Below are 21,744 nucleotides of genomic sequence, written 5' to 3' on the forward strand. Positions count from 1 at the left end.
GGCGAGGTAGAAAAGAGATTCGTACGGAATACGATGGTAACTGTACAAATAAAATGGAGTTCGTTTTTTAGAAAAATCAAAGACGAGAAAAATACGGTTTCCTTGGCGCATCCATCGTATTGCGGTGGTTTAGCAGCGCATGGCCGTTAAACGGCAGCCAAGCAAATAGAATGAAAATCGTTCTAGGAGAAATGCACGAGAGAATCGACTTTCCTGGGTGGATTAAAAGCGAAGGACGACACATCGTTGTTGATGTTGCACGTAAAAACGAAACAAGAGAAACGTGAGATTTCAAAGAAAAAAAGGATGTATTAAAAAGTCCGGTCGGTAGATGGACGATGGATTTTTATGACATCAGACTCTGGCGTTTCATAATAGATCATCTTTAATGTGACGTCTATTTCATACATCATACCTTTTCTTGTGCTCCAGCAAAAAATAGCACGAATATCAAGTACGCCACTTGTGCTTTCTCATTGTTGTAAAGTTTACAAAATTTAAAAACCTGTACATCCTCTGACTGGTAAATACTTTTAATAAATTTTAATAAATGAACTCGATGTTTATAAAAATAAAAGACATAATAAATTTATATATTAAATATATATAATAAATATTAATTATATGTATATAAAATCTAAAGTAACGTATTACAATTAATTTATATATAAAGTATATTATTATAAATTCATGCATAATTACAATAAATATTAAAATATTACTTTCAAATATTAAGTACTTTATGATAAGATTTCTTATAAATATTAATTCGCAGACGTTGACTATTTCGATCTATCAAAATTTGTTGAAGATTATATGATAATTGATTAAATTTCAGTTGAACACATGTTACAGATTAGAGGTGTTAATGCAATTCAAAATGAATAAAATAACCATACTCCCTTCTTGGGTGTTCAAAACGGTGATGAAACTGAAAGCCCTATCTGTTCTATGTGACGCACACGAAGATATAGTTGCCAAATGTACCTACTATAGATGCACGATGCGGTCGCGATATCGGAATTCGCGATATACGTATAAGGTGGGTGAGCCAAAGTAACCGCGGGAGTGCTTCGAAATGGGTTGCGGGAACAAGGTTGAGTTCTAGGATATCGGAATATATGGGCGAGTAACAGTGCAAAGCACAAGGGGGGTAGCGCGGATGAAATTTATGGCACCAACGGTAGGAGAGATCCCTAAAGGAGAAAGGAAGAGAGATGGGAAAAGAAAAAGAGATAGGGAGAGAGACAGAGAAAAAAGAAAACATGTGGAGAGAAAAGAAGAGTGTATGTACTCGAGGACGTGGAATAAAATTGTTCGATCTTTACATAAAACACTAGAGCGCCCATCGAAGGCGAGGAACGAAATACCTCGTTTTGCCGACGCAACAACATAATTTTGCCGATTCGATTCGCGTCGATAGGGACGTATTCGTCCTGGCGAAAAAAGAAGATGGATAAGAGAAACAAGAAAAAAAAGAGAGAGAAAGAAATAGAGGCTCGAAGTCGCCGCTGGTTTCGATGTATTCGGTGAAAATTCTCTGGTCTGGCAGGATCGAAATTCCTGCCGGCCGCTTCTGTCTCGCGTGGAATAATAGAACGTTTCGGGACGAATAATATTTAAGAAAGCGATTTCGCTTCTCTCTCTCTCTCTCTTGATGGCAGCAACGGTGGCAGTGGTGAGCCGTGGAATAAGGATTTTATCGTGAATCGCCATAACGATCGTCCTTACGATGCGATTCGTCGCGCTCTGAAGGGCAAAACAGCGGTCCGCAGATTGGCTCGGGTTCAAGTCGAGACCCGAACGACGATGTCGCGAAGCACGCATACCCGGAGAGACTTGGTAAATGTTACCGTTTCGCCGTTAACCCCCTGATGCGTCCTATTGCTTTCTCATTTTATCTGAAAATTCTACGCTATATAAAATCAGGAGCAATAACTCGGTTCTCTTACATTACGGTGTAATCTGGCTCATCCTACCTGTATGTTCCACGCAATCAGATTTAAAATGGGAATGCTACTTTCTAACATGTGGTCTGACGAGCGTAGTGGAGTAAAGTAGAAATCGCAGTAGTAAATCAGTAACTTTAAAAAGTTATACGCATGACGAAAAGAGGATGATTTCGATTCTCAATTAAAAGTCAACTTTTTCAATTGATATCTGAAGATTATACAGACATCTCAAAGCGATTTTTATATGGGTCATAATCACACAATATTCATAATTAATTATAATTTTTTAAATAATATTGTTTAAAACTGATCATATTTTTAAACAATAATTCTCGATACTTGAGAGCCCTTGTTAATTTATCGCGATGTTTCACTGTCAAGTAATTGATAATTGATCGAACGGTGCGTGATGTAAGGTGATTACGACGCGTATTATTAGTTAATTTAATTGGCTGCTTTCTCAGTAACATCGCGTGTACCAGGCAAATGAGAAGCTAATATAGACGGCTATGTACCACACGGTACATATAGGACCGTGTTCAAATCGAAACTCAAACAATGCCGCGGACGTGTTCCGAGATCGTCAATGGACGCTAAGGAATCTGTGCTAAATGTTTTGCCGCGCGACCTGAAATTACTTTGAACTTTAGTGACCATCTACGTCAACGTTTGCTGTACACATACAATTGCGATACGGTGGAGCAACGGCAAACAATGTTACGTCAATTTAGTGAGATATTGATTTTGTGATTGGTATGAACTGGTGTCCAAAGTCAGTATGTTTGTACTTTTGTAAGCGATGTCAAAGGACACTGTTAGTCCTTTTTTTGCTCCTTGCTTTTATTGAGGTTAATAGAAAAATTTTAAAGAAGGAAAAAATGGTCTGAACTGGATCTTAATGCTTAAATAATATTCCGTGGGGGGGGGGGGGTATGAATTTATACACATATCCAGTTCTACTCTCCTCTCTCTCTCTTTTTCTCTCTCGAAATCATTTTCAATCTTTAAAAGCAATTTTGGATGATTTCTAAAACAATCTATAAAACCAAATTAATTGGGATAGTAATATCCTTAAATTAAATTACCAAGCAATTTAATTATATTAATGCTAATAAGCATTCTAAAAAGCAGTGAATAATTTAATGCCAAAGTATTTTAAAAAGCTGTAAATAATTTATTACCAAAAATATGATCTCAGCCAGAATTCGTATTCTGGACTTTCATTCCGTGTCTCAACCAATTCGATCGCTGTGGTGATATTTTGTTAATTAATATATATAACGAAATGTTTGTTAAAAATACGTGAAATAAACAAAATGTTATAAGATCACAATGTAAATATACATAAACAAAAAGGTCTTATCAGTCTGAGCTGGAAATATTATTTAAAGCTTAAATAATATTTCGATATGAATTTAATTTAGAAAGATTTTAGTTTTCAGTTTACAAGTATCGTTTGGCTGCATAGAATTCATAGATATTTATAAAAAAAACTTACTACGTGTGTTTTCTGCTGTTCACTTCTCTGCCGATCGCTCTGAAATAAAATCAAATTGCAGGAATTAGTCGTTATTGTAACTATATTTAGTCATGTATTTAATCAGACAGAACTGATAAGATGCATACAAATCAATTTACCGCAAGTCTCGTAATTTTATAATTATGTCGGTGACGGTATCGCGTTCTTGGGGCAAATTAATTTAACGAGTTTCCGTTCGTCGCCGACGAATTCCTTCGGAATTTTCCATAAGGGTCGTAATTCCGTAAAGAGGTTACGGCAATGCGACCCTTACTGAAAGTGGCTTTAACTAGTTAAAGTCCTTCCCTTGTCGATAGGAAATACCTCTAACCGCGCTGTTGCAGTCGACAATGCCAGAGTCTCATCGGGATTCCGATATATCGATATTATAGAGGAGTGCAGGAGCGATTGTAATACGGCACAATGCCCTTGTAACATTGCCCTTTATTACCAAAAGTTATCTGTGTTACTAATACGAATTAAACCGTCTGGCTTATGTTTAGATCTTCCATGAGACTATTCGCTATAACTTTTGCTTGTACATTCACAGAATTATTTTGTAATTTTTATTATACTACTATTTTATATTTTCCTTATAAATATAATAAATACCTAAACTCTTTTATTGTACGAGTTTAATAGATATTTATCTTAAATATTAATAAAAGTATTAAATAAATCATTGACTTTATAGCAACATTATAGAAAATTATATTTGACCGATATAAATCTACAAATTATTTTTGGCTGTTGGCCAAAGAAAATATTAGTAAAGATTTTCTTTCAAAGGACAAATATTAGAAGTATAAAAGACTAAATTGGAAATGCATAAAGAGTATAGTTCTGTTATAGTATGAATATGTGCATTTGTTGATGTATTAATCTGAATTTAAGTTTAAAAGGAAAATATATTTTTAATGATTGGTTACAGGTCGCTAGACCTATCCTAAGAATGTTATGTTATAAATCAGGCTCTTCCTAGGATCAAATCTATCTTTCGCGAAAGGAAGCGCCCTTCTAAGCAAGGAGAATCGATCGTTGCGGTTTCGCTTGCTCGCTCGTTCGCCCACCGCGAAACAAATTCATGACGCACACCGGGGGCGAACGTGTTCCGTCGTTAAAAATGTAAACTCCACGATCTTACGAGCGCAGGCATGGTTCATTTGCCTCGTAAAAGCGAAACTAATGGTCGGCACAGAGTTATGTACTCCATATTGGCTCGCATTCAAGTCGAAATTCAAACCACGCCGTGAAACGCGCGGCATGATCACCGGTCGGGTCGTTACGATTCTGGCTGAAACATGACATCAGCTTGTTGGATTATTAACCCTTTCATTATCGAGCTGAATTTATGCAAAACGTCGATAATTTCAGACATTTTAAAAGATTAATGTCTCGTCGTATTATGAAGTCCAAAATGTAGAAGTGAAGTTTTCATCACACAAAATGGATCTCCTACATTTTGGACAAAACTGTCCATAAATTTCTGAATGAGAATTAACTTTTCGTCGAAAATGTCTCTGAAGCTAAAATTCCATTCCATTTCCATCGCACAAATTTTGGTTGTTATTTCGTTTTTGAGATTTTTATCATAAAAAATAGTTTACGATACGATTATTAAAGAATAAATAAGTTAGAGAAAGAGAGAGAAAGGAAAAGAAAAGAACCATTTAAACAAGATAGCATTAAAACGAAAATTGTTCAAATAAAATAGAATATGGGTGTAATAAAATTTATAGGCTTTGACGTTCCATTCTTAATCCTATATGACTTCCTTCATCGTCATATAACTGCTCAGATGACGAATCACAAATGTGGAAGTAACGCATTTCTACGAATCGTTACATTCTCGAAACGGTATGAAAGCGATGCTCCGAGACACGCACATGAGATCATCATCATTGGATGGAACTCGCTCGAGGTATTATTGCCAATCGTAAGAAGCCAGAACATCCGAAAGGAATTTTATTCTCTCGTGCAAGAAGCATTCACTGGCGCGCTAGAGGATATCGAAAGACATTCGTTTTAGGAACGATAAATATTGAAATTTCTTCAAAGATTTGTACTGTGCTGGGGAAAATAGTTAAAATAGAAAACAGTAAATATATTTTTTCAATGCAGGGAAAAAATTAAAATAGATTCAAAAGATATTTATTGAAAAAAATGCGTTTATAGAAATACTATTTAAAATATAACTGTTCTGCGTAATAAATATAAAAAAGGCAAATAGTATATTTACTATTTACATTAATATTTATTTAAAATACTTATTTGACATTTCGATATTTCATAGTAAAAGAATATTTCTATTTTCTATTTTCTATTTCTAAACAATACAAAATAAAAAATAGAAAATATAAAATAGAAACATTTTATTTTATCATGAAATATCGAAATGTCAAATAAGTATTTTATTTCAAGTAAATGGTTTCAGGTAAATGTTAATACTAAATTTGTCTTTTTTATATATTTACACAAAATACTTATTTCAAATAGTACTTTTACATTTACTACGGAAAATATTTATTTCAAATAGTATTTTTCATAGATCCATCCTTTAAATAAATATTTTTACAGAATTTATTTTAATTTTTTCCCAGCTCTGGATTTGTATATATCATGTATACTTAATATGGTCATAAATATTGTAATAAAGATTTAAAATATAATAATAAAAGCATGGAACCTGATTAAAAAAATTTTGAATATTTAATTTGCCATTCATCAGACATAAAAGAATAATATGCCACTGAAAATTCTGAAATCCTATCTCGAAAATTTTTATTTCGCAAATTAATAATCTTTTCTCTATTAAATCTTTCGAAATATTTTAAATCTCAATTTTATATTGAAATTAATAAATTTCTTAAAATAATTACGATCAATTAAAACAGATCGACAAATTATTACGATAAAGTTCCATTACCATAGAATGTTGATTATGGTAATTGAAAGGAGATGAGGGGGGGGGAAGAAGTTATCAATTCTTACCGGGCAAATATTCGCGAGTGGATTAGATTCACGTAATTAGAAATCTTGTCGCGTGGAATATAAATGGAGTAGATATTTCCATTCCCAGGACACACAGGAAAACGAATCTTTAGTTTCTAAAATCTGTGTTCGCAATTTTACTACTTGTTTCAGAAGGAACAAAGAAGAAATAAAATGAACAAAGAATTAATATAAAACTCATTTGTATACAAACGAAGCACCGAGGAACTAAGGAAATTATTATTCGTTTCTTCTATCTAAAATAAATATGATCATTAATTCTGCTATTGCGAAAATATTTTGTTTAATCACGAAGTAAATTCTAAAGCTCCATGTAATATTGTTTTAATTTCAAAGTATCAATATGCACATTTCGAAATAAACTAATTTAACTTCATTTTCTTTATACTCGCTTTATATTCACTGAAAATATCACATTTACAAATGTACTTAAACACGAGCTCGGAATTTCCTAGAAATATATTGAAAGCTGAAGAGCGAGCGACTGGGAGTTCCGAGAGCAATCCCGGCCATAAAACCGTCGATGGTGAGGCGGCGCAAATTATCGGCCGCGCGATTCCGACAATTTAGCGATCCGCCCGTTGTGCGATGACACGACGACAACGCTATTCAAATCTCGTCCCCCCCTCTGCCCTCGTTCTTCACTCGGCGCCATAGCAGTAAAACAAATCCTTTTATCCCGAGCGAAGCGTTTCGTCTCCTCAAAACCACAGCCGCGTTCATCCTGCAGGATGTGTTCAGGATGAAGGATGCAGAGAGGACGATGCAATTCCGCACCGACAGAGAATACCTCGCCTGGATGCAGGAGAGAGGATAGAGAGGTGAGACGGGAGGATGGCACATTGCGCAACGCAGCACGGCTGCATCCTGCCCTATGCTCCCGCGGCCCTCCCGCTGGCACGGCGGTGGCTGCAGACGGCGCATAAGCCACTCGTCATTATTTCATCGAAGTCGGTGGTTGGTTCAACAGGTACGTTTCCGATGCGATTCCGAGTCCATGGAAATAGTCGAGCTTATAGAAAAGGCGGTGGAACAACGGAGAGCATCAGATGCGCGACGAATGAAAGTAACGATACTTATACACAGGATATCACAGAAGTGGAGCACAATCCGTCAATTGTAGATTGTTTGGCTAGATAGTAGTTTTAAGCTAGATTTGTCAAATTTCACGCATCGGATGTTATACTTCATTAATTTCTCGTTAATTAAAGTAAATTTAAATAGTGATAAAAAGAGGAGACGAAATACATGCTCAAAACTAATCGGAGAATAATAAGAGAACTCTCTTTAATTAGTTGAGACGCGAAAATCATGCTAATGAAATTCTTTAATATTCGTTGTGGCACTTGTGACCAGTATATTTGACAGCTATCTCCTTTTGCCAATTTTACTTTTGGTATCTATATAAGATTCGAAAAACATGAATAATCTCCGGAACATGAATAATTTTGTATTCTCGGTATTTATGCACATATTTCTTCTACGGTGCATACGATGCATGCAAGACGAAAGGATGTCGAACATCGAGAGCTTCGGCGCAATTGGCTACGAGCCAGAGTATTACTTCTTTCAGAGAAAGAAGAAGAAAAGAATCAGGTGGGACGATACACGCGCAAGAGAGAGAAAGATGGATGGTGAATGAATGAGAGAGAGAGAGAGAGGGGGCAGAAGGTGGAAGGAGAGAGAAAGGGGAACAGAGACCGAGGGATGGTAACCCGAATGAATATTTAATTTCTGCATATCTCACCCCGGGTAAAGTTCAGAGCGACGGGATGGCCGACTCACTCCCAGGAGAGTAGAAGGAAGAGCCCCGTGTCCCTTGTACTTCCCGGCAGTCTCCGTGATATAGGGTAGACACTCCCGAGGATCTATCGCTACCGCCACCGTTGCTCCCGCTATTACCCTATCCCCGCAAACCCCCAATCCTTTCCTGCTGTCCGTAGTTCGCTTTCTCGGCTGCTTTCCACCGTGGTCGCTCGTGGCCGAAGGGCCAATTACGACCTTCCTTACGAGAAGGCGATGGAGGCGGAGAACGAGGATGAGCGCGATGAAGAAAAAAGTCGTGATAAAAAGAGAAAAGAAAGAAAACAAAACGAGTAGGGACGACGCAAGGGGCAGATGAGAGAGAGAGTGAGAGAGACAGAGAAAGAGAGAGAAGAGGGGAGGAAGCAAAGGTGGAAGAAAAAGGCAGTGAATACTCGAAGAGTATAGAAGCAGGGGGATGGTTGAGAGAAAGATCGTGAAGAGTCGGGGTGGTCGGGAATTTTAGACGAAGGTATTTCCACGGAGATCTGGATCTTAGACTCGATGGACCGCAGACTATCGAGGAAAGGCGGAATATGGACGTACCGACAGGGCAGGTCGAGAAGGGACGCGGAGACAGAGGAATGGAGGATTGAGGGTGCGGTCGAAAGTTTCAGCGAAAGGATAAAGGCGCGAGCGAGATCGATTAGTGCGCCCAGAGTAACGAAAGAGTAATTTATAGCGAGCTGGGCAAAGGCGACTGACTCGAAAGGAAAGCAGAATGGAATAGTAAATTATAGCGAGGAAAGAGATCACGGTCAAAGAGAAAATGAAGAATCGATGAAGAGAAGAAAGAGTACCTGTGTTAGACGAAGAAATATTTAATTCTGCGTTCTATCGTTCACGTTCGTCGACGGCGAAAAATGTAGTCTATATATACATATATATATATATATATATATATATGGAGATAATAATGCACTTTTTAAATGAGACCTGCTCAATGGAGACCGGATAAAGGAGTGCAGATAAGGAGAAAAGAGCTTTAGGGAGCATCAAAGCCGGACGAGATTGGACGCTAAAAATGTACATAGCAATTGGACAAAAGAAGAAGCGAGCGAAGTCTGGTTAGGAAAAAGAGCGGCGGCAAAAAGGAACGCCGTCATCGCGGCGGGCGTCGAAGGAAAGTCCGAAAAAACACAAATAACAATCAACAAGGTAGGTCAGCAAAAATAGGAGAAAAAAAACACGTGTGGAGGGAGGATGTCGTGACAAGTAATTCGGAGTGTCCAATGCGAATCAAGTCAGCTCGAGTTATCCGAGTTAATCCCAAGGCATTTGCTGAAACTGTATCTTGTGACAAATTTTTTAGTGTTATGTTGGATACGGAACGATAATGAGATAATTTATAAAATCTTACGAGAGAGAAGAGAGAGAGAGACTTGTTATATTTTGGAATAATTGATTTCTTTGCATAGTTATATATATACACACTAAGATGCAATTTAAATGCGTATTTTGTTATTGAAATATCACTTTAGAAAACTGTAACAGTTGTCTCTATTTGGTAAATATTTTAATTCTGTCACTGTCAATTTTGTCTTTTAATAATAGTCCGTTTTATGAAATAGAATTTTAAAAGAGCACAATATATTTTAAACTTGAGTTGCACCTAACTATGTGTAGAATTGAATGTGTTTGTAGTTAAATTAAATTATAAAAATTATATTATAAAATTTTTTTAATTTTTTCTCTTCAGTAGAATAAACTGACCGTCTTTATCTTGATTTAATCAGTAAGAAAAGTTTTATATGTCAACGTGAACAGCACGCGATGACGTTCCTCATGTTGATGTAAAGAGAAAAATTCGATGATATTATAAACCATATTTAGATTATGCAAGAATCCTAAAATAGTCAAGGAGTTACGACAGGCAGTGGCAGACACGGGTTAGAACGCAGATATAAAAAGTAAATAAAGAAAAAGTAAATGAGAGAGAAAGCTACTGGGGATGGGTGAAAGGGTGTAGCCAGAGAGGGAGGAGAAGAAAGACAACAATGAAGACGAGGGTCGGGTAAAAAGAAAAGACGAATATCCACCTAGGAAGACTAAAGGAGAAACGGGAACAGGGGATGGCAGGACGAGGGAATGGCGACGAATGAAAGAGAGAAAAAAAGAAGAAGCGAGAGAAGCTGAGACTGGTAATTTGGATCGAGTCGACCATCTACTCAAACCCCGGGTACTAGTGGCAGCCGACTCGCCCCTGTACCGTTAAAATCTGGATCTTACTTGATCTAAGTAGACTTTAAAGTAGGATAGCCTGTTTGGAGGATAACGTAGAGCGCGCGTAATATTCGACCCGTTTCGAAAGTATGTCGCAAAGATATTCCACTGCCAGAGTAGGAGCGAGATTACGCGTATAAATGTGTAAATACACGAATACATAAGCCGTTTACCTCGAATAGGAATAGTATAAAATTAGAAGCTTTGTTAAAAGAAATATTATCGCATGAATATATATCTGTATCTCGTTTATTTATCGTTCCATAAAATTGAAGAAATTAAGAAATGGGGAGAGAAATGAAGAAAAAGAGAGAAAAAGAAAAAGAGCTACAAAAATAAAAATTATTCATATATCGTAAGAGACACAACAGAGAAGAACAATTCTGTTAAAATATACAAAAATTTAGTTAGACATAGATCTGAAAATACTTTTGGCGGACCATCAAAATAATTGAGAAGCTCAAGCATGATGAAAGCAATACTGCAAAAAGTTTTGATATTTTAGCAACCAGTTTGACCGTCCTATATAATAATTTTGATAATCCAACAAAAAATTATTTTCAGATCTCTGTATTTAAATAAATTTTTAAATACTTCAACAAGACCATTCTTTCCGTGTGAAAATTTTGTTTAGAGCATTAAAATAATTATAAGGGATGCTTAAAGTGGTTGTTAGAATATTAAAACTTTTAGCAGCATTTCAACGTTTAAGCGCGACCTACATAATTATTTTAATGGTCCAACAAAATTTGCAGCTATATATTTTCAGCTATACATTTTTAAATACTTTAGTAAAATCGTACTTTCTATGTATTTAAGAATAATAGAATATCTATATAGCTTCAATTAAGTCAAAATACTTTTAACAGATAATATAGTAATTTGTTTAAATAATTCATTAAAAGTGTTTTAATAATGTCATATAATAACTAAATATATGCGCTCTATTCGATAGATATACTGGTTGGTACGACTTGTAACTTGACTGTTTAAACCTTTAAGTAAAATAAGCTTCTATAAATTAAGAACCTTTTAATTGTTTTATAATATAATAGCGAAACGTGCGTTTTATAGAAAGGGTTGAAATGAGATTAGTTCGCTATCTAACTTTGTGGACGATTATACGGATAGATTGCAGCGAGACGAAGCTAAAAGCCGCGGAATTAAAATTAGAATTCCACTGAATGGGAAACGCTGCAAAAAGTCAGTATAAGGAAAGGGCAAAACGAAAGAACTTGCGAGAGAGAGAGAAAGAGGAGGAGAAAGAGGGGAGGAGAACACGACGACAGAGCAATGAGAAAAGCGTACGAGTTGAGGAAAATACGAAGAGAGGACAGAACGGAAGGACGAAAAAAAAAAACGTGACGAGAGAATGGAGATTGGTAATTCGGATCTAACCGAGTGCGAATCGGAGGAACCAGCAGTGTTCATCTGGCTGTGTCTTAAATCTCGATCTTCCGCGATCTAAGTAGCCTATAAAACCAGATAGTGTTGATACGATAAGAAATACGGTAAGGAAATGGAGGAAGAGAGTTTGGATGGCACAGAAAAACAAAACTGGATAAAATGTTGCCGAGTCTAACTCGGTGATCAATACTACTGCGATACAATTGCGTGGTCAATTAGTCGTAAAAGGAGACCCGAAGTAAGAATTAAAATCGCAACTATCGTATGGATGGAACACTTATCAGAAAGTATCTAAGCGCACTGAAGAATAAGGATTGGAATCCGCCCAGGGGCAGGAATGGCAAAGAAAGAAAAAGAGAAGAGGTGTTCAACGAAGAGTTACACGGTGTGATACACGAACCATAGATCCGCACGCAACACATACACGTACGTATACATAGACAGACGTACAAGGAACAGCCGCCTTCGAACGACGAACGATGTGGCACGGGAGGTAAAATACCGTCGGAATTAAAATTACAATCTCCGTGGATACGACACGGCGTGGCAAAAAGTAAACGTCGGCCGGGGATAAAAACCCGAGTCGTCCGCAGAGAACAGCGAGGCGAGGAAGATGAAGCAGATTCGAAGAATAGGAATGCGATAAAGGGGAAACGATGAAGGAGGAGGAAAAAGGAAGAAATAGAGAGAGGTAATTCGCACGGTGAGGATCGAGCGTTCTCTTTACGCAAGCTGGGGCACCAGCGATGTCGACTTACGTCACTGAATAACCCTTTACTTCAGTGTCTCTCAGTTACATGAAGAAAAATGCTTTAAAAAATGAACCATCTGACCTCGTGAGTCATTTTATTAAAATCTGCGTAAAATCATTTGTATAGATAATTCCATAAATAATTCAGTATCCAATAAACATCGAAAATAAATTTTATATTGGAATTATTTTAATACATAATTGCGATGTCTTTCTCTCTCTCAAACAAAGTCAATATGTCACTTTTTAATTAAGTTATCAATTTTCTCTGTTTCATAAAATCATGTAGAATCGTGAATTGCATATGGAGAGATATCAATATTTTAAATTTTATTGACATGTCGAAAGAGAACGATAAAAGTTAGATCTGTTATGAAAAAACTTGAGAAACACTGTTTTACCCCTTTCAATGCGATATGCCCATAGCACTTCCCGACTTCGTCGACGTCGCGTCGTATTCGAGAGGGTTGGTGGGCAGGAAAGGGTCCACCCCACGAGAAACCCCGGAAATTGGAATCTTAAATCGATCTAAATCTTCTTTATCACCGAAGAACTCGTTGAGGAATTCTCCTTCACAAACCGTCCCATATAACCACATGCTGGTTGACGTATAAACGTAACGACTGGTTTCTCGTCGTTCTTTCATTATGAAATGGCCGCCCTTACATTTGTGCGACGCACGATCTCTCGAGATCGAGATTCGATCTTACGCCTGGTCAATCATGCTGAAAAGTTGATCGATTCGGACATCACAATCCGTTTTCACATTCTTCTATCTTACATCTGTGTCGTAAAATCGCGTAATTGGATTCGCGAGACTAAGGCAACTGTATTTTAGAAAATGGTATGGAACTGTATATATGTTCAAATCTCTCTCTCTCTCTCTCTCTCTCTCTCTCTCTCTCTCTCTCTCTCTCTTCCCGAGATTATCTTCCTTTAATCGAGATTCTTTCAATGTAGTTGCATATAAATATATACAAAAAAAAAACAATTTTGCTTAAGTATATAAAAATTTAACCATCAGATTTAGATCTGAAAATAATTTTGCTGGACCATCAAAATAATTATGTAGAACGCTTAAACGTTAATTACAACGCCGCAAAAAATATTAACATTCTAGCAGCCAGTTTAAGCATCCTACATAATTATATTGATGCTCCAAACAAAATTATTTTCAGATCTCTCTGTATCTACCTAAATTTTTAGATACTTCAGCAAAACCATTTTTTCTGTGCAGGCAAAATAAATATACCTATATATATTTCTTCTAATAATAATCAACCCAAATTACTTTCGTTTGAGAAATGCTTGTTCTAAATCAAAGCGGCCGTTCACTAATCCTGACGAGACCCGTGGCGAAATGTGGCCACGTATTGTGGTGCGACGCATTATTCAGCAGAACTTAATAAATTCGCATCCCTCCCATTCACTCCTTTTGTCCCAGCGGGCCGTGAATTCTAATGGGTTTTATGCCGCCGGGTATGTATATACGGAGACACAGTGACTGATACGCCAACGGCGTGAACGACTCGCTCGGTCGGTTATAACGCATAGTTCGGTAAATACGGAGTTGAAATTCGGTGACATTGCTATATAACAGGCAGAGAAAGAGAGGAAGTGAGATAGATATAGATAAATAAAAGAGAGAGAGAGAGAGAGAGAATCCGCGATACTGCATTCGCCACAGGATTTGCCAGTAGATAGTCGATTACATGCCTCGCTTGCTTATTGCGCGCTTTGAACGCCGATGCTTGGAGACACATATAACAGCATTGGTGACGGCGGCGAGTGAGAGTCAAAGCGAAAGATTTCAGCGATTTTGCTAAAGCCGAAGCACGATGGGAGCCAAAGGTCGTCATCGCGAGCTCCGAGAGAGCTTGAGCTTTGAGCAAGAGCGATTTCATGCTGCAGATCAGAATTACTATTAGCAAATATTAATCAAAAGTGAACGTAATTAACGTCATAGGATGCAACGATTTCGCAGATAAAAACAAAGTATATCAACGAACACCGATGCAGATTTAAACGAGTTAGTATATTATAAAAAATTATATTGAAAAAATTATAATTTTTTTTGTACTTCAAAAAGCATAAAACCGAAAATTGCACAACATAATATACAAGATTACAACAAATGTTTTTATGTATCTACGTAATATATGTATAAATACATAACATTTAAATCTAATGTTTAAACGTTGCTTCTTGCTTTCTGGCTTTAGTTAGCAAATAAAAATAAACACTCATTTTTTAAAAGTTAAATAAAGCGTATTTTAGAGAATGATAAATTTCGTTGTCATTTCGTCTTCTTGTCTTGATATATCTCCCTCTTTATTCTAATTAATATTCGCCATTTAATATCAGCGCCGATAAAATGCTCGACGTGCGCGGCGCGCAAATATTTGCGCGCACAATCTGCAAACCGCCAGCGACTGAATTTGCAACGTAACTACTTGAAATTAAACGCCGCCCCTCTCTTATTTCCAGAATCTGCACGCCTCTTGCACGATGCGAGAAATGAGAAAGACAACGCCCAATAGAGAGATTTACTCAAGTTACACTTTGGATCGCGTAGCCTTAGGGTAGCTTAAATTTGATCGATAAATTTATCTCGTTCCTTCTCGAATACTACAAGCGACTATATTACCCCATATTTCTTCAACAATATTCACAGTCTATAATAATATTAGAATAGCTTGCAAATTAATAAAAATTAAGCTGACACACACACACACACACACACACATATTATATATGAATATATGTAAAATATCTCAGGATTATCGCCAGTTCATAAGATCGTTCATGCGTTTCTCATTTCTCCGGAGAAATACCAAGATATTTCTATTCGACACGAATACCGATGCCCAGTCTCGACAGCAGCAAAATATCGTAAGCATACCCCCTATCAGCCTATCTGCGGCCGCATGTTCCTGAATCCGAAATATTCGTAGGATTCCATCGACTGGCCGGCTCGCTCTCCAGTTTCGACGTCGCGCCTGTGTGGTAATCCTGTTTACAATAGCTGATTGCAATAAAATTTACATGCACCGGCGCTGAATTTACATGCGGCGGCAGTTAAATTCATGCGCGTCGCGCGCTGCACACGCAATTTACATACGCCATACGGGAGGGGAACCCCGAATTTTATGCCGCGCGTAACGTTCACACGTGCTTCATTTCCCGCCCTACCCTTCCCTTCCACCCTTTCCTCGCCAACTCACTGACCGTTCATCGCAAACCGGAGAGTTCTCTAATGTTTTTTTTTCACACGTATCCCTCCCCCCTTCTCCCCAAAAAAAGTTTCAGTACGGGCGAACCAATTCGCGATATCGGGCGACGGCGAAAGAGGAACGCGCTCGTGTCGTGCGCGATACCCGCGATTTACCGTCCATTTATCTGCGCAAGAATCGCCGAGTGATAAATTTCAAGTATCGCGCTTAAACGAGCGCAACGTTTTACCACCGCTGTTCGTCGGAGAAAAAAAAGCGGCTCATTACTCGGATTCGCGTAATTTTGAAACGCGAAATTTACCGGCAGCCCGATTATGGCTGACCCGATTATGACTCGTGTGTCTAAAGGGAAAAAAATATGCTAATGAATCATGTTTTCAGGCAAAAATTGAATGAATGATTTGAATAAAGCTAGATGCAAAGGAAATTTCTGCTCCAATTGTTTTTGCAAAAGCACGTCTCTCTTTAAAGCGTAATCAGTTTACAAAATTTTTGGCAAATTGTAAAATCGTAATTCCGATAAAAAGATGAGATTTACAGACTAAGTAAAATCGTTTCATTCCATAGTTCTCAAAATGTTAAAAAATAAAAAAATAGAGACAATTTTTCAATTCTTAACATTAATCTTTTCTTAATTTGACCACCTTTATAGGAAGGACCTATACGCGGTCTGACCTATGGTATATCGTGACCCAAGATAAGTAAGTCTAGCCACCAATCGTTTTTACATCGTAAGTGACCTTTCACGGTCTCAGCACCGTTTACCGATTACGCCTCCAGCTGTTACGCCTTTACCATAGCAAGAAAATTAGTAAGTTTTAGGTTAGGTTAAGTAACGTCTGAAGTTACAGACAATTTTAGATCAGGTTACAAAAGAAAACGAGGTTTGGCTTAAAGCCAAGTCAGGTCACTTACCAAGTGTTTACAGCAAGGGATCTAAATAACTACAAGTTGAATTTAGGGTATAGGCCACATTTACTCCGTGCGCTTAGTCCGTGACCGATACGATAGATATCTTTGTTTAACCTACAGAATAAACAAGAATATCTATTGTATAGGCCGCGGCCTAAATGCACGGTGTAAACGTAGCCATTATGACTTGAATATACTATGTGAATGTAGCCAATATATATAATTAGAATAGAGAAGATACATCAGGAAATAACTTTATTTTAAGGCAACGTGTTGTTGGATTTATTCAAATTAATTTTTAAGTAACTCGTTTAAAGATTGGCATTAATATTGTAGGAAATAAAAGGAATAGTAGGGACAATTAAAAAATTTATGAAATAATTATATGAAAGCAATGGAGCAGTAGGATAGCATGCTAAATGCCAGGAGAATGAAAAATTTTAAGTTCAAATCCGTTAATTAGATCCGTTAATTTTTCCAGAATCGCTAATACTTCTTTTTGTGTTTATTTATTAAAATAAGATATATATCTATCTGTAAATACCAAGTCATCGCTAGCGTTGGACAAAATTTAATCCATTTATAGATTAATGATTACGACTAAAAGTTTAATTCTTGATTATAGTAAACGATTAAAATTGTTTAGTTGCCTTGAAATAAATTTTAGGTAGGATTAATCAATTAAATCTTTAATCAGTAGCTTTAATCGATTAAAACAAATCATTACGTATAACTGTGATTAATTTAATTAATTGATTGAAAATTATTATCTGCTGTTAATTAAAAAATTAATCGTTATTTATTAATCATTAGTTTTTAGTTAAGCACAGATTAAATCTATAATCAATATCTTTCGCTAAAAAAAATGTTTACATATTATAACGTTTTTCAAACATTGAATACTATGAAATAATTATATGAATTATTATATGATATAAAAGAACAAAATTTGAATCGACTGTTGTTTAATACGTTGAGAGAGATAATCATGAATACTTTTCGTGATAAGCAGTTTGTAGTTTTTTTCTGTTAAGGAAATCCCGAAGTCGTCCTACTTTATCACGATTCTTTGCAAGTGAATTTAGCAAATGTCTAGTGATTTTACAATCGGAAAGCACCTAAAGTGAAGTCCGAATTCTGATTGGATCGTTGTTTTATCGATAAAATGTGACACATCATTATATACTACTACATCAATGTCACATGCGCACACATATATATACATAAATTTTTATAATGATATATATGTGCCTAAGTACATAGAAAAACTTAAGTCGTAAGACTTAAGCAATAAGGAAATGTGTGCAATCTCTTTCCCAGTTTCCACAGAAATATAGAACAATTTATCGACCAACATCAATTTGAATATCTTTTCGACATGACAAACACATGCTTTAATAATAGTCCGTAAAAGTTATAAATACAATTTATGAAACATGACTGAAAATTAATGATTAATGATAGATTATTATTTTTTTAATCAACTGTGTTTAATTACTTCAATAATTGACTAAATTAATCGTGATTGTACCATATATCATTTTTAATTGATTACTTTAGTTGAGCCAGACTTTAATCAATTAATCATACAAGATTGTTTGATAATTTTATTAATTGATTACATTAATCATAATTATAATATATATTTTAAATTTTAGTCGATTATTTTAGTTAACTAATAAATTAATCGATTAACGTCCAACACTAGTCATCACTTGGTTTTGTCCCGATTATTTCCCGTTACATCTTAAATCCCACAATATCCTTAAAGCTTCCATCGTCTAAATCTCCGGATAATCGTATCTTCTAAGTCCTTTAATTCGACAAAATTAATTCTTAAGTAGATGGATTAACTTGATCAAGTTCTACGTGTACGAACTAATTTAATCATATTAATCAAATTATTTTTCTTAATATATTAATCATATATTAAGAGAATCGAATTACATCGGCAAGTTCCTTCACGAATGATCGAAATCCGCGACGACAGATCGCACGCGAGATCGTAATTTCCAGCAAAATGCCACCTCAATAATCGAGATTATCCTGCTTCTAGTCGCCCGCTACGTCGCGTAATGCGCTCCGTAAAACGTTCCGTCCGGATATAATCGGCGAGTTATCGAAAATCCCTCGTTTATCCCCTCGCGAGAAGAACGCGTTAAATCGTTTCTCTCGCGAGGACAATCTCTTCGCGGCACGCCCGTTTCGCGCCATTTCGCCAATATATCGTCGGGATTTTATTATTTTGGCTATAAAGTTTATCGCCGAAAACATGCAGTGGCTTGTTGAAGCCACGTATTTGCTATTCCCGCAACAGGCGTACGAAATATCGAAGCGTACACGTCGATCGAACGTGTGTAATATTTATCGCCGAATTTTTATTGTGCTCGATAAAGCGTCCAATTTCCGCACGCGATACCAAATACGACGTGATTTTTTTCAAGAACTGTTTCCGGTTAACCAGTGAGTGATTAGCGACACAGCGGTCGCTTCCGCTCACTGTACAAATGCTACTTTCGACGTATATACGTTCGATTTTGTAAGCTTACAAACGATATTTTTAAGCTTCGCGAATAAACGATGTAATCCTGTCTTAATTGAGATATCATGAATAATACCTTATGACTTCATTGATCTCGTATATCCGTAATACGAAACTGTCTACAATATAATCGCGTCTATCAATATAGTCGACTTTCCTTGAACAAGGTCGTCATCTGTCCAATTTATCTGTCCAAACCTTAATATTAAATTTCTCAATGATCATATTATAAAGTAAATTTTCCTGGAGATAAGATGCACTTTAACTTTATCCAGTAAAGCTTTATGGTTCATTTAAACATTTTTTTCGCCTTCAAATATTAATTTTATCAGAATCCTAACGCAGTATATCTATATAAAAACTTTTATATATAAGAATTTGATGTATACGTTCGATAAAGGAATAGACTTTAATGGGAAAGGCGGTATGATGGGTGGTCTATGCATCGTCATTTAATAATAAAATCGTCCGTGGTTTAACTACTATCTGAATACATATATACATTATGTGACATCTCAATCCGATCGAAAGACACACGCTGAAAAATAGATGCGCCCACACGTCAAAGTTTGTGCGGAATCAGGATGAAAAGCACGTTCCGTTCAGACGATGATATCTAGAGGCTTATTCTACTTTTCAATTGTGACGACTGTTTCCAATCATGCATATTCGCATAGCCTTGTACTCCTTTATAGCCGCGAATGTACGTAATTAAGGTACAACTTAAAGTAGGAGCAGAACGACGGTTTCCCGTTGCATTATTGAAGAGCTGAACTTTGCGTTCTAATTCTTTGAGCTTTATCGAATCAGAATTAAAGATTGAAAGCGCGTCATATGGAGATTTACTGATCTATGAAAAGCTGAGAATGATACCGAAAGATTAAATTTTAGATGGATAAATCACGCTAATTAAGTCCCAAACGACGTTTGTAAACGTGTTTTCTCCACGATGTCGCGTACGTTTATCTAAAATTTTTAAACGAGATTTAACAGCGCCGTTAGGTATAACATATCGCATTTCTGGATTAAAGACTCTTATGAGAAGCTTGAAACAGTGATATCAAAGGAGAGCCGACAGGCATGTCACGTACACGTACCTTTGAAGAAAAAAAACCGGGAAGATCTGATAAAGCATATTTTGAAGAAAGAGTATGTCGTGCAGTCCTACCGCAAAAATAATCGCAACGCATCATTTGACGGAAAAAAATAGCTCAGAAAAAGCGAACAAGACATTGTGTTCTTGACTTACTCATAGATAAAAGATAATAGAGAAAAAGAAGCTGTAAGGAAGAAGATGTAAGAAAGGAAGAAAATGTCTGAGAAAGGAGTTTTTCTTCTTTCAAAGGCTCTTTTGGTTTCTTCAGAAAAACAAAGACATTTCAACTGTCTGATACATATATTTATTATCATCAGTTTCATAAATGTAAAATCAATTTGTATTTAGGTCAGGTGTTAAATTTTTGATACTTCTTTAATAACTAGGTGTACATATTTTCTTAAATATTTTCTTGTTATATTTCTTCATAATTCCACGCTAATCGTAACCGTAAAAAATCATTTGAAGAACAGAATAAATCAATAAAAAAATAAGTATAACATATAGTAATATATAAAATTTTTTTGATACAGAGATATATTTAATCTTTATAGTTATCATCATAACAGTAATTTATATCTTCTTGTTCCGACATGTTTATTTGTTATGTAGATACATTGTATTCTCTATTATTATCTTATAAATGCCGACTCACCTCTAAATATAGCAGTTGCGCTTTGCTTTTTGTTCTTAGAGGATTTATTCCAGAACATAATAAATTTCCTTCTCTTTCTCTCTATCTCTTTCTCTTCATCCTCTTTCTTTCTTTCTCTCTTTCTCTCCTCTCTCCCTCCCCCTCACGACGCAAGTCAGTTGTGCCGTGCACAAACACAGCGACGCAACGCGATACAGGATGCGAATCCTATATTACAACCACCGGCAAGCTATTACCTCTGGGTTCTTGTGCAACGTGCATGGAAACATAATGGGCGCATAGTGGTTGGCTGACTGTTACATTATTAAGTAGTTGAGTGCACGTTAGCTGCGAAGTGCTGTCAGCCTCCATTCAGATGCGGCCCGGGCGAAACCAGTAATTTGGCGTTAGCCGGAAGGACGAAAGTTTCCGGAAGGGGGAGGGGAAAAAGAGAACGGGAGATCGGAGGCGCTCCCTTAATCGATTATTCTCTCGCGGCAACCGCGATAAACAATGTTGGAAAACTTTGGGAGGGTATTACCCCTCCCTTCATCCCTTACACCCCTTCTATCAAGTAGAAAGGTAGCCGCTGCCGCTACAGTCCAGAGAATTTTCGAGCGTTGTAGGAATAACGACAGGGAGAAGGGAAGAGGCCAACGC

The 21,744-nt window shown here is 36.5% G+C and overlaps 1 protein-coding gene across 1 annotated transcript in view; it reads right to left on the reverse strand.

The window, feature by feature from the left end:
- Positions 1-21,744, reverse strand: part of LOC108722310 (insulin-like growth factor-binding protein complex acid labile subunit) — a 233,462-nt gene that overhangs the window by 57,400 nt on the left and 154,318 nt on the right. The window contains exon 4 of the mRNA XM_018447334.1: positions 3,451-3,489. Coding sequence (XP_018302836.1) covers positions 3,451-3,489 — 39 coding nt within the window. The remainder of the gene's footprint in view (positions 1-3,450; positions 3,490-21,744) is intronic.

The sequence above is a fragment of the Mycetomoellerius zeteki genome, unplaced genomic scaffold (assembly GCF_001594055.1).
Source record: "Mycetomoellerius zeteki isolate Tzet28-1 unplaced genomic scaffold, Tzet1.0 scaffold20, whole genome shotgun sequence".
Lineage (NCBI taxonomy): Eukaryota > Metazoa > Arthropoda > Insecta > Hymenoptera > Formicidae > Mycetomoellerius > Mycetomoellerius zeteki.